This window comes from Centruroides sculpturatus, unplaced genomic scaffold, assembly GCF_000671375.1.
Source record: "Centruroides sculpturatus isolate CEXI.00-Female unplaced genomic scaffold, Cexi_2.0 scaffold2007, whole genome shotgun sequence".
Taxonomy (NCBI): Eukaryota; Metazoa; Arthropoda; class Arachnida; order Scorpiones; family Buthidae; genus Centruroides; species Centruroides sculpturatus.
This window is the reverse complement of record NW_019386364.1, coordinates 65,071-80,264: the sequence shown is the minus strand read 5'-3', so window position 1 is coordinate 80,264 and position 15,194 is coordinate 65,071. Positions and strand designations below refer to the sequence as shown.

The following is a 15,194-nucleotide window of genomic DNA, read 5'->3' as shown; positions in this document are numbered from 1 at the left end:
CTGTAGTCCTGGTTTGTTATGTCAGACAATACAACTGGATCTTCATAAACACATTTATTACTTAATATAAATAGCAAATTTAACATACACTCCACAAAAGTGAAATTGTAACACCATGAAGAAATGTGCATGGTAGAGGTGACAGAGATATGCAAATGATTAAAACAACAAACAAAGATATATGACAAACAGACATTTATTCAATAACAAATATGACCTTATGATATTGCCTTAGGAGGGAACGCAAGGCAACAAGTAAACAAGATGGCAGAAGCAAAGGGGTAATTACATATATACAAAAATCAGAGTTTTATTTAACACTGATTATTGCCAAGTTTTAGTATTTATTAACATTATGAATATATGAAATACTCTTTTACTTAAATAATGAAGACTACATACAATATAAAATCCAGCAACGAGTTGGTTAATAAAAAGTTGATTTGATTTATATTTTAAACAATGCCCAAATTTAAAAGAGGAGCAGCTCTTGCCAGTTCTGAATTTTCTTTTGAATATTAAAGTTGATATCGTCGACAATATTGTTATTTGCCAAAATTGCTCTCTGAAATAGCCACTCCAAATAATAATAAGCGCAGAGCCCAAACGGTTAGGAGTTGAAGGTTGCAATTTAGTACACAGTTTGGATGCGTCATGAGAACATACACTAAGTAGGAATTTTTCGAAATTCCCCCCCGCGAGAGAGAGAAACAGGATTAAGGCTTCCCATGAAGAACACAGCTTCTATTATACTATTTTAGATGCGGTTTTTTTGCGTTTTTGATTACGTTTTAATAGGGTACGTCACGAGAATGTACACTAAGAAGGGCTTTTTCGAAATTCCCCCCGCGGGGAGAGGTTGTTAACACTTCCCCGCCGGGAAAGGCAATGGAAGTGGTTAAGCAACAATTGAAGTGTTAAGAGAAAGCGACATGCAAGATTTACAGGCGCAGATGCGGTTTTTTGCGTTTTTGCGAGAAATCGAACATATTTTTAGACCCATCTAAAAATTTTCTAATTAGTCAAGAAACAGGGCAACCTAATTCTTCCATTCTGAGAAAACGGGTAAGATTAGCTATAATGTAATAATTTTAATCTTCACTATCGTTACTTTTTGCCTAAGTAACGCCGGACTTATCAGCTAGTAACGAATAAAATCGTCATTAAGTTTGACCCTACTCGAGATATGACACACGACCGCATATATCTCCCCACTCATTCGACCTTAATCCACCAAAATATAATAGCATCGATCCGCCTTAATACACACACACCCTTCCAAAATTTGAAAAATTTTTGGAGAAAGCCGTGAGAGTTATTAATCTTCAAATGGGGTGAACAAAATCGCGTTCCATACACACACACTCTAACCTCCACACATTTATCGATCTTTCAAGGTCCCGAGTCCAAAAATGTAAAAATCTTGAGGAACAGTCATTTTTTTAACCGATCGCCATACTTTCTTCTTGTTATATACGAGCAATTATTTATTGTTACATGTTACAATACCAGGCTGAAAATTTTAATTAGGGTTTCTCATCTCCTGGTCTTTTGCTTGTCCCGGGATTCCGGGAAATCCCGGGAATGTTTCTATTAAAGCAGTCGAGGTAGACAAATCAAGAATACTAAAGAGCAAAAGAAGTACTACAATCTCGAAAACGAACTAGAAATCTTTCAGGATACATGTGAAAAAACACATATCTGTCTTCTCTTAAATGCATTAAACACGATTCCACTCGCATCAATTGAATCGAAAAGGGCATTCTCGGTAGCAAGACTTTTTATTACTAAAATAAAAATTAGTTTGAGTGATCGGAGTATTGACCATTTTTGCTTTTTAAAATCTTATAAAAATTTACAATATTTTGTATTATATTTTATTTAAAAAACGAAAATTATATTTTAAGTTAGAAGTTTAATCCAAGTTAATTTTTTTTAAATTTTTAACTCAATTCAAAGCATTTTTTTTGGGGGTTGTTGTTGTATGCAGTTTCCAGCAAACTTTAACAATTTTTTTCTATTTGTGACAATTTCTACGTAATTCAAAGGTAATTTTTAATATGTATCTTACACGTCATTATTAATATGATTAATTTTGTCCCGGGATTTCCCGCTAACTTAGAATATAATTTTCGTTTTTTAAATAAAATATAATACAAAATATTGTAAATTTTTTAAAAGATTTTAAAAAGCAAAGATGGTCAATACTCCGATCACTCAATCTAATTTTTATTTTAGTAATGAAAAGTCTTGCTACCGAGAATGCCCTTTTCGATTCAATTGATACGAGTAGAATCGTGTTTAATGCATTTAAGAGAAGATAAATATTATGCGTTTTTCACCTGTATCCTGAAAGATTTCTAGTTCGTTTTCGAGATTGTAGTACTTCTTTTGCTCTTTAGTATTCTTGATTTGTCTACCTCGACTGCTTTAATAGAAACATCATAGCTCAATAATTCGGCAGTTCGTTTGTCTTTAATAATCAGGTTATGAAGAAAAACTTCATACTCGCGGACTTCGTACTCGTTTGTGTCCTTGCCCAATTTGCACAACCTGGCGTTACGCAGTTATCGAAGCTACTTGGCATGTTTAAAAATTAAGACAGCATAAGCACAATTATTCCAGATATTACAGGTAAAGAATTTTGAGCGTCCTGCCACGAATAAGCTACGTGTTGATTATTGACCATTTGTGACATGACATAACGAGCAAAAATTTAAAAAAATCTAATAAGTAGGTTTAAAATTAATAAATACAAATGTATTCTGACAGTTTATGAGCTAATTATACTTTCTATTTGCAAAATTTCCTCAACCTTAAGACAAAATAAGAAAAAAGTGAACTTTTAAGAAATTTGCGAGATTTCCCGGGATAAGAAAAATTTCCCAGGATATTTTTGGGGTTAAAAAAACAACCGGAATCCCGTTTGAGAAACTTTAATTTAAATGAATTTAAAATATGTGCTTTCCACACCCCAAATTAGTAGTGGCTTGCCTTTGTACTTCATACTTTTCCTTTAACAATTAGAGTCGTGCCAGTCTTCTGTATAACCCTTTCAGGTAAAAAAGTTTGGAAATGAAATTACGTGACTTTCGATTCTCATCGGTAGTTTTTTAATAATTAATCTGCGTTTCACGCCCCTATCGCGTTCAATGATGGTCTCGACTTTCATTTATCTTCTTTCTCGAGATTAAGAAAAGACGAACGGACAGCTGACAGGATGACAGTGGGAATTTATAAGTCTACAATTTTTCAAATTGCAGTATTTAAGAGTAAACAAAATAGTTGGAAAGCAAGTTTTTCAATGGACATTAACATTGAATATAATTTCGTATTATACAAAATTTAAACAGCTCAATTTAGAACAACTTCTCAAAATGTCTTTTTTGAATGCAAACATTTACTACATACAAATACAATTGAAGGCCAATAATATTCACTTATTAAAACAAGTTAAATTTTCATTATTTAAAATAAAGCTTCAGTTTGTACGTGTGATGTGCGTGTACTAAAATATTAACAAATACCATTTCCCTACACCTGTATAAAATTAATATTCATGAAGTTATCATATATAAATGCATTGCAAAACAGGAAGTTAATTTCAACTGGAGTTAGATACTGAGAACACAAGGTAACCTCTCATCTTGAAGTTTACATTTTTCTTTTTATGTTGACAAAGTTTAGTTAAAAATATTGATATTCTCGTGGGTGGATGTCAGATTTTTCTTTTCAGTTTTCCTGTCTAATTCCTTTAGTATTCGTATTTTTAAAAATATTAGTAAAATTACAATACTCGACATAAATGTAAACACTATCACAGAGTAGGTTTGTTAAATAGCTGCTACTTAACAAACCTATTAATTTAATTACAATTAATTTTCAATTGTGCAATTAATATATCTAAATATATAAAATTACTTGTTTTGACTGATTGACTGATTTATTATCGGCCAGGACAAACCGCTGAACATAAAAACATGAGATTTGGTACAAAATTAGAGTACATCATGGAAATGCACACTAAGAAGGGATTTTTCGAAATACCCCTGCGAGGGGAGAGAGAGAGAGAGAGCATTAAGGCTTAACCGGAAGAACGGCTTCTACTGTACTATTTTGGATGCGATTTTTTGTTTTTAACTGCGTTTTAGTAGGGTACACCATGGGAATGCACACTAAGGAGGGATTTTTCGAAATTCCCCCGCGGGGAGAGAGGGAGATGATTAACCTGATTACGGCTTCTACTTTACTGTTTTTGATGCGATTTTTTGTTTATAACTATGTTTAGTCTTCATTGAGTACTTATGTGAGATAAGCACATAAGTCAGGGGTTAATCTGGCACTGACCACTTAATCTGCACAGGCTGGTAAAGCCCGATCTCGGAGTCGTTCGGATGGCTAGGAGGGCAAATCGAGTGGGGAGTGCGTCGGTAAGTCGACAGGTTTCCTTGGATAGACAGGAGACAGGTTTAACAAATAAAATAAATGTTTATTCTCTAACTAAAGTAATTTACAGAAGTATACAAGTTACGGATTATGCCTAGATGCGGAAATATAAATATATCTATAATCGCTCTAACTATTCACTATGCCTCGTGAGAGAGTTTATAAAGGCTCTAGAGTGAGTGTTATATTGGCAGTCAATTATACCTTATGTTGGAGGACGGTATGCGACGATCATCCTGGACTATGGAAGCTGGCTGTCTGTCACAGACTTATATCTTCTACCGGCTTCTCCTTGGACAGGATCGGGACGGGAGACACTGTATTCAGACCTTCCAGATGATCGCTCGGAGGGACGGTCGCACTGAGGGGACGATCGTTTTTATACGATCGTCGTTGGCACTGAGCCAACAGGTCGTTCACTCATTATGCTGACTAATTATCACGCGCACGTTGACTAATTAACAAACGGACGATGTGTAAGATCCGCCATCCGATCTATTTCCGTTATAACGTGTGATAATTTTTTTCATCCTCTAATGTAAAAATATGTTATACTCAAAAATTTACGCCTTGTAAACCCTCGGGCTCACACTTAGGTGTATTAAATTGATAACATTTCAGACATTGTTATAAATAATTTTATATATTTCGATTTTTTAACCAAATGTTCGAACCGTTTTATATTCGAATTTGTTATTGCATATTGGTTCGATTATAGAACGACTAGCTGTTACACGTGACTCTGCCCGCAAGGATTTTGCAAGCAAACCGCATTTATATTCAGTATTTCAACAACCATAGTAATTGTTATATAATATCTCCCGCTGAGAATTATGAGAATTACTGAGAATAAAACGAATTGTTTTCAATTTGATCAATTTTCTGGAACGTTTACAATCGTTCTATAATCGAACCAATATGCAATAAAAAATTCGAATTTAAAACGGTTCGAACATTTGGTTAAAAAATCGAAATATATAAAANGTTTTAAATTCGAATTTGTTATTGCGTATTGGTTCGATTATAGAACGATTGTAAACGTTTCAGAAAATTGATCAAATTGAAAATAGTTCGTTTGATTTTCGGCAATTCTCTTCAGCGGTAGGTGTTATATAACAATTACTATGGTTATTGAAATATTGGATGTAAATGGGGTTTGCTTGCAAAACCTCCGCTGACGAAGTCGCGGGTAACAGCTAGTTTTATATATTTAGATTGTAAACGTTCCAGAAAATTGATTAATTGAAAACAGTTCGTTTTATTCTCAGTAATTCTCATCATTCTCAGCGGTAGGTGGCAATTTTGTGTTTAACTGTTGTGTATGTGTGTATACTGTTGTGTTGTGTATGTGTGTAGCCCGTCTCCCCATCGTCTGTAACCAAAACGAACGAGGGTGAAATAAAAGCGGAAACACCAGTAGAAGTAAAAACAAACATCGGCGCGTATCTAGGACTATAACCTTGAACGGGAGCGAAGATGAAACACGACACTTTGTAATTTATGCTAATTACCTTCTAATATTAAAAAATTAAAATCATCAACAAAATTATAACAAAATTAAAGTTTTTCACTAAATTCGACTACGAACATATCGTAAAACTGGATTAAAGTAAAAATACCCGTTTTTTCGACGCTAAATTTTTATTAATTAATTTTCTAATTTGGTGCCTAATTGACCGAGCGCGCGTAATTTCTATTTGACGGAGCACGCGCGTGCCAACGGGTTAACTTAAATAACGGCCGTTATAGGCATTCCGTTACAGATTACAGATATAGAAACACGCGATCAATGGCTTATATTATTACATTCCTTCTTCTCCATTAGAACATTGTTTGTGTAATTGTGTTAGAGCACAAGTGCGACTCCTTGCACCACAAGTGGCACCATTAATTTTCGCTACTTAACAATCGCAATTAAGAAAAAAATTAACAGTTTCATAATTGAAATTACAGTAGTTAAGAGCCTCAGCTAGCCTCTAACAAACCATTTATGAAATATTATTTACAAATCTTCCCCACACGGATTCGTTCCCCTGTGGTAGACTGAGAATTTAATTGTTTAGACATCTTCCCTTTCCGCTTTGCCATCTGGCTGTCTAAATATCAGTGTAAACGCGATTATGGACACTGCCTTTTTGACATGTTAAAAATGCTAGTAACATACTTTATTTACCATTAATGTTAAAATATTAACAATAATAATATACAGAACATAACACATCTATAGAGAAACCATATAAACGTAATAATTTTTTCGTACTCCAGTTGCTTGTAAGAATCATCTATATAAAAAATATACTTGAATACAAGCTTTTCGGATTCTTGCAGTTCATGGACAGTTTTCAGAAGTGTAATGTCAAGCTAATAGTTCTTTAATCGCTTAAAACGTATTGCTTCAGATATGTTCTTACCAATATGTGCACGAAGAAAGTTAGGAAGAAAACTCAATAAAATACTCAGAAGTTCGTGTTTCCAATGCCCTGTTGTGTAGTTGTGGATTCCAATTGTATTCACGGCGCTTTTACTAAATTCATCACTAGAAAATATAAAGTATCTTAGTGGTCCAAGATATTTTTCAAAAGATTTTATCATATTGGTCGAGACGTAATAAGGAACAAGTGATTGAACGTGAACGTCGTGTTTTCTGAATTCCCAAGAAATTGCTCTGCCGAAGTGGTCTGAAAATGCTTTGCATGATGCATAAACACTCATTAATGATTCGGGATATTTCGAAGATGCGGACGATACAATAACTACAGCACCACTCTGTTTTGCTAACATCGACCGAATAACTAAATCAACCATTTTTACTACGGCTCGAATGTGTAATTGTATCATGGCAATTACGTTTTCGTGGGTTTCTTCGAGAAAATAACACGGAGCATTACCAATAATACCAGCAGAAATAACCAGAATACCGACGTTTCTGTCCTCTAGTTGTTGCTTTAACTTGGTGTAAATGTTTTCGTTTTCAGTAAAATCAATTTGTAGGTACTCACATTGAACTCGGTAATTGTCTTGGATTTCTTTCTTGGTCTGTTTCAAAGTATCCAACTTTCTGCCAACGATGAGGACGTTCATTCCGCGTTGAGCCAGTTGCAAAGCGTAAGATTTTCCAATTCCCGAATTTCCACCGGTCACAACGGTCCATTCTCCATAATTTTTCAAATCAACAGCATAATATTTAGAAAGAGAAAAAATTACGAACAAACGTAATAATCGAAAAAGTTTATACAGTAAAATAAATGATGCTAAAATCCCAATCGATATTAAAATCATTTCGTATATCTGAACGAATTTATTAGTATCCATCACTACTATACTTTCTAACTATTATCGCAGAACTTCGAAATCAGAGTACTGTACGTGTATGATATAAAAGTAATGTTTATATTGGTTGTATCGCCCTACGGCTCCAACCAGGTTTCGTCACTGACCTTCGACGCTTCGTTATTTTAGACTAATAATACTGGAACCGTATTCTGGTCATCGTCTCTCGTCTGTTGTCTCTCACAAGCCGATCTCTGATTGGTTAATCATTTGTTTACGTCTTGAGAGATCATCTCGTCTCTCTAATCGCGATTCTGTTTCCGTTTTCCATAATTTTTCAAATCAACAGCATAATATTTAGAAAGAGAAAAAATTACGAACAAACGTAATAATCGAAAAAGTTTATACAGAAAAAAAAAATGATGCTAAAATCCCAATCGAAATTAAAATCATCTCCAATACATGTACGAATTTATCAGTATCCATAGCTACCATGATACCTTACTATTTTCTCAAAACTTTGGAATGAGTACACGTATATTATGTTGTATACAAATGAATTTGACATTAAATAATTATAAGCAGCAGCACCCACGAATCGTGACACCGCGATTAACTTATTCCTGGTATCGTTAATTACACGTAATTGTCAATATGGAAGCAAATATCCATTACTGGGCAAAAATTTTGACTGGTTTTTCTATTACAAATTTTATAATAAATAAACTATTTACAATATTATTTATGCATTATAAAAAAGTTATTAATTTGTAAGTAAACAAGAATGTTATTTTCTTAATTGAATTTTTAATGTCTTTTTAGGGGCGCGTATTCCCTTGGATTCACACGGTTACGTCATTGTAAACGCTTGCGTAATTTAGATTTTTAATTAGGTTTCCAGATAAGCTATAATGTGCCAGTTATTTTCTTTGTTTTACCACAAACAGGAAAACAAATAAGCTAAACAATAGAAACTAAAAAAAACTATTATCTATTTTCTAGGCTTTCTGTATTAGAAGAAAAAATTTTTACATACAGTATTTTTAATAATAAATTGTTCATAAATATTACAATCGCTAATTAACAGAAAATATGTACTCGCCTTATTAACTTTAAAAGTTATTTATTTATTAATTAATCATTAAAAGTAAAAACAAAGGGTTTATGTCTAGTCAAATATTATCGTCTGAGAATCATCCTCGATAAACCAACTCTCTAAACAAATGGTTCTGCCTGTTACCGGTGAGGGCCTACAAACGCTTTTCAAGATTCGGCTATCTGGTTCATAATCAAAAAATTTGTGGGGTTTTTCGACCCTTTCAAATTCGATCCCGGTACTCCCAGTGTGGTAAGGTGCAACTTCACCGTTCGACAATACGGACGTATTCGCGAGTGGATAGGCACACGTCTCTCTGACACAGCGTTGGCAATTTGCCACTCTAGCTAGATCGAAGCAAATCTTCCAGGAAATATTTTAAGACCCAAGGCCAGTGAGGTGTGGATTTGCGGTAAGTGAGTGATTAAATAAAAAATCCAGCAACTAGTTGCTTAATTTTCTTCGTAACATTTAAAACTGCCTTTTGCGCCAACATTTTATTAAATAAAATTTTAATATTGATTTAATAATTAATTGAGCTGAGCTCTTCATTAGAAGAAATACTTTATTGTCAGAGAAGTTTAATGCAAAAACACAACTAGTAAACATCAAGGTCTATGTAAGAAGGTCAGGACACGCTCCCGTGATTCTATGCGGCAGCGGCCATTTTGGGACTCATCGATAGAGCTTAACATACGTGGTTCCTGCGTGAGTCAACTATTATTACTTATATACGTATTCAAAACGTTAAGCAATGGGTTATTGTGTTGCACCTAATTGTAAAAACAAGTCTACCGACGTTCGATTGTTCAGATTTCCTGCAGATAAGCAGAGGAGAGTGAAATGGGTGCAGAACTGCAGACGGGATAAGTTGCAGCCAACTGAACATTCTAAACTGTGTGAGGTTAGTGTATATCATGTATTTTTCTATAGTTACTGTCTTGAAATGTATACGTGAGCTCACATTAAATTATTTATTGTTCAGCTTCATTTCGAAGAATCGCAGTTTGNAGAGGCAGGGTATTGAACGGTGACCAAAGGCAAAATTGGAGCTGATAAGAGGAAACATTGCGTTTAATGGTTTCCAGATGATGAGAACAATGTACAGTAAGGGCACAAAGTGTGAGATTCATAGAAAAGTTTTCCTAAGAATATTTCCAATCCTTTTCTCACACAAGAGAAAATGGGTTAGGGGGCGTTTGGTATAACTTTATGGAACAAAGGGGGCGGTGGATCGAAAAAGTTTGAGAATCACTGGTCTAAACAAACAACTCTGCCTGTTACCGGTGAGGGCGCTACGAACGCTTTTCAAGATTCGGCTATCTGGTTCATAATCAAAAAATTTGTGGGGTTTTTCGACTCTTAAATTCGATTCCAGTACCCCCAGTGTGGTAAAATGCAACTTCACCGTTCGACAATACGGACGTATTCGCGAGTGGATAGGCACACGTCTCTCTGACACAGCGTTGGCAATTTGCCACTCTAGCTAGATCGAAGCAAATCTTTCAGGAAATATTTTAAGACCCAAGGCCAATTAGATGTGGATTCGCGGTAAGTGAGTGATTAAATAAAAAATCCAGCAACGAGTTGCTTAATTTTCCTCGTAACATTTAAAACTGCCTTTTGCGCCAACATTTTATTAAATAAAATTTTAATGTTGATTTAATAATTAATTGAGCGGAGCTCTTCATTAGAAGAAATACTTTTTTGTGAGAGAAGTTTAATGAAAAAACGCAACTAGTAAACATGATTTTTTGCAAATATGTACAAATGTACAACTTAGTCTTCAACCCGATGTCTTTATAAAGCCATAATTTTGAATTTCCATCTACGAGCTGAGATATTCGAGGTCAAAATTCATCACGACAATTTAAATTGGAACCGTTAAAACTGTTGATATTCCGAATTAGATCATTAATACTGAAAAAATAGCGGTCAGAATACGGAATTTATGTACATCGTCACCGAGTACATTAACACCTGCAGGTACACCACTATCAATTAATACAATTCAGAAAATTAGTCGCAGCAAAGATGCAGTAAATGTATTCATTTCAATAACAAAATAAAATAAAAACGAGTATAGTAATTCCTCTAAGAGAAAGTCAAATTTTTCAGACAACTGTACGAAAACATTTAACGAAAAACAATTGTGCATTTAATACATACAGTATTGACCTATACTGTAGATTTGTCTGAAAATGGGCAAGTCTTGTGGAAACGTACAAATAAATTAAAGATAGACATTATCAATGTAGAAAAGTATGGGAATTACTTGACAGTATGGATGACAGTTTTGCTTAAATATTTAACGTTTCCTCATCCCTGACCAAGATATTATCACCGTTCACATCTACAATTAGTAACGAAAAAAACGAAGAGAAAAAGGTCTGTTTGACCATTTAAGTGATTTGAAGACTACGCGAAGGGAAAAATTGAGAAAACATTTAATGAAATAAAGAATTTATTACAAAAATTTGAAATATTTCAGGAAATGAATAACGCGTTAAAAATTTTTCTTTAAATCCAATAGCAAATTGTTTAACATTCCTAGCAACCGGGCCTGTGAAGTCGGAGTCGTGGAGTTTTGGTGTTTTAGCCGGAATCGGAGTCGGAGTAGCAGTCGGAGTCGTCAAAAAATCTGCCGACTCCGACTCCTTTTTACTTTGCAACTTGTTATGTATATAAAACGGAAAAGTATTGGAATCGTGTCAAATTTGACCGTCCGTTTTTTCGCAAATATACGCATTTGGAGACCTCCCGAATCATCCCAAAAAGCAATAGATGGGGAAAAATTAGCGCGCACGTGTGTGATGGCGTTCAATTTGTTTACTTTCTTTATTTTCTGTTCTGAGATATTGTTTAATATCTCAGAACAGAAAATAAATTGGTAGAGTTTAAGAAACGAAATGTTGCACTGTAGCTTGCGTATAAAGAGGCATTAATTAATACTATTACATTTTGGTTCTTAATTTAAGGTCGACAGGGCGAAGACATAAAAGGGGTCATGTGTCATATCTCTTAACGAATATTTTACTCGTTATTAGTGTTCAAAATTAAAATAATAATAATAATAATAATAAAACTTGTCTCTACCCTCAAACTAAGCTCTTTTGTCATTTTATAATAGTACAGTAAAACCCGTTGAGATGTTCTCGCCTAAGATGTTAGAATATATATGGGGACATGATTTAGTTCAACCACTTTGACGCTTAATAACTAACTTCTGTGTTAAACCATCTGACTCCGATTCTAACCACTCTGACCACAGAAATTATTAGGCTTTAAACAGGGTGAACAAATTCATGCCCCCCACACAGACTAACATCCACACATATAGAAAAAAACCTCGAATCTTTTGCTTAATTAACTCGAAATTTCAAGGTGTTCTGAGTCCAAAAATGTAAAAATTTGGGAGGGGTCATTTCTTTTGACCGAGCGCTACACTTTGTTATATATCCTCTGTTATATATAACAGAAAAGTAAAAATTATCGAATACATATTTATATATTGACTGTATCATTAGAGGAGTCTTTTAGCTTTGGAATAAAATGTTTCTACGTTCTATCTTTATTAGAACTCTATTTATTGAATCTTTTATTCTGTGGTCACGTGATGACAAGAATTTCTTGGTCTCTTTCGGTAACAAGTCCGTCCCTGGTCGGAGTCGGAGTTAGTCGGTAGACTTTTTTGCGACTCCACTGTCCTTCTTGCAACAGTTAACATAAGTGCGTGGCGCCATCTGTTATGAAATTTTAGTATTAAAACCCATTTAGTATTTTTAACTATTATAAAATGGTAACAGTTTACTTTTGAGGTTATGAACAAGTTTGATTTTTAAAAAATTGTAAATGCTAATAAGGAGTAAAATCGTCATCAAGTCCTACCCTACTCGACATATGACACACGTCCTTTTTTATCTCTTAATACACTCGACCTTTAAACATCAAAATTTAATAAGATGAATCTCCCTAATACTCAAACCTCTCTACAAAATTTCAGAAATTTTCGACAAAAAGCACAAAAGTTATTAAGCTCCAAAAAGAATGAACAAAATCGTGCACTCCCCACACACACTAACGTCACATACATACCGAAAACCCCGAAATTCTTTGCATTTCTCGACGTTTCTTGGTTCCGAGTCCGAAAATGTAAAAGTCTTCAGGGGTCATTTTCTGACCGATCGCCACACTTTCTTTCTTTTATATATAACAGTGCAGGGAAAGTAATAAAAGAAAAATGCAAGAAACAGTACTGTACTTTCAAAATAAACTGTATAAAATAANAAATCGTCATCAAGTCCTACCCTACTCGACATATGACACACGTCCTTTTTTATCTCTTAATACACTCGACCTTTAAACATCAAAATTTAATAAGATGAATCTCCCTAATACTCAAACCTCTCTACAAAATTTCAGAAATTTTCGACAAAAAGCACAAAAGTTATTAAGCTCCAAAAAGAATGAACAAAATCGTGCACTCCCCACACACACTAACGTCACATACATACCGAAAACCCCGAAATTCTTTGCATTTCTCGACGTTTCTTGGTTCCGAGTCCGAAAATGTAAAAGTCTTCAGGGGTCATTTTCTGACCGATCGCCACACTTTCTTTCTTTTATATATAACAGTGCAGGGAAAGTAATAAAAGAAAAATGCAAGAAACAGTACTGTACTTTCAAAATAAACTGTATAAAATAATTGTAATAATAAATTTGTAAAAGATTTCTAATATTCCATTTTATGTAAGAACATTTCTCTTACATATCGAACAAATCATATATTGTTCAAATCATGCTGCTAATGCATTCATTTTGTTTTGTCGTGTACATTTTACATTTCTTTGAATATTACAATTCTTCCATTAACTATTTCTGATGTTTAATTAAAAGCTTGATTTATATTATTATATAGCATTTTAACTTTATAATTGGACATCGACACGTTTTTTTCATCTCTGCTTTGTAACTAATATAATTGAAATTTTTTTTCTATGTCCAAGACACACGAAAGCTGCAATACGACAAAATTGTCGTAACCGAAAATGCCGTAAATAGGCGTAGCTATTTCCCCGATTCACGAAAGCGCATTATAGTTTTGCAACAATCTATCACTTGTATGTGTGAATTTTCTTGATTCGACAAGGCGCATAAACCAAGATAAAATGTCACTATCAAATTACATTTGCCAACAATACTCTTAAATACTACACATTAACGCATAAACATAGTAATTTTATTTATGCAAAAAAGTCAAGTATAACAAACGATTTTATTAAAATAAACATCTGCCTCGATACGCTAACAGTTACTTCTAATGTGGATCTAAGTATTAAAAAATGTGATTCAACCATCAGTGCAGTAGATATTTCGTTTTTTTTTTAATCGTCGCGTGCAGCATTAGTGAACTGTGTATGTGTTGTACAGTACAGTAAAACAATACACATGGCTCACAGGTTAGTTTATCGTATTAATTAATCACGATTGACTGTTTTGACAACCGCCCGAGCAATAAACTGCCACTGACATTGCACAGGTTTATCTGTCACATATATTAACAAGAGATAACACAAAAATTTCATGTGCACCGCCTTAAGGAGTGTCGCATTGCTGGACAAGTACAGAGGAAAGCCGCAGCTAATTTCAGATGAGAGCACAAATTTTAAATTAAATATATTAAAAAGTGCAGCCCGACATTCTTGTAACATGCTACAATAAATAATTGCTCGCCGTAAATATTTTGAATTAGCAATTGCAATATTTATGAACTATTTGTTATTTAAAATATTTAAAAATTTTATCTTCTAACAGAGAAAGTCTAGAAAATAGAAAATAGTCTTTTTAGTTTCTATTGTTTAGCTTATTTGCTTTTCTGTTTGTGGGTAAAAAAAAAAAAAAAAAATAACATGCACATTGTAGCTTCACTGGAACTAAAATTAAAAAATCTAAAATTACTCAAGTGCTTACAGTCAATGACAATAACTATGCAAAAGCCAACAAAATACGAACACCCTAAAAAAACATTAAAAATTCAATTAAGAAAATAACATTTTTGTTTACTTAGAAATTAATAACTTTTTTTAATGCGTAAATAATATTATAAAAAAATTTACTTATTATAAAATTTACAATAGAATACCAGTTAAAATTTTTGCCTGAAAACGGATATTTGCTACCCAGTTGACAATTACGTAAAATAAACGACAATAGGAATAAGTTACTGGCGGTGTCACGGTTCGTGCGTACATCTGTTTATAATGCAAAATTCATTTGTACACAATATAATATACGTATACTCACATAATATAATATAATAGAATATACGTGTACTCATTCCAAAGTATTGGGTAAATAGTAAGGAATCATAGTCGCTATGGAT

At 33.6% G+C, this 15,194-nt stretch overlaps 1 protein-coding gene across 1 annotated transcript; it reads right to left on the bottom strand.

Annotated features, from left to right (window-relative positions):
* Window positions 1–6,291: 6,291 nt before the first annotated feature.
* LOC111614686 (hydroxysteroid dehydrogenase-like protein 1) lies at window positions 6,292–8,402 on the bottom strand. The gene has a single exon (XM_023356051.1). It carries the CDS (start codon window positions 7,756–7,758, stop codon window positions 6,808–6,810), a length of 951 nt encoding a protein of 316 aa, XP_023211819.1. The 5' UTR covers window positions 7,759–8,402; the 3' UTR covers window positions 6,292–6,807.
* Window positions 8,403–15,194: the final 6,792 nt, after the last annotated feature.

What these genes read in the sequence shown, in the direction of transcription:
- LOC111614686 (XM_023356051.1), bottom strand. Translation starts at nt 7,758, where the DNA reads ATGGATACTAATAAATTCGTTCAGATATACGAAATGATTTTAATATCG.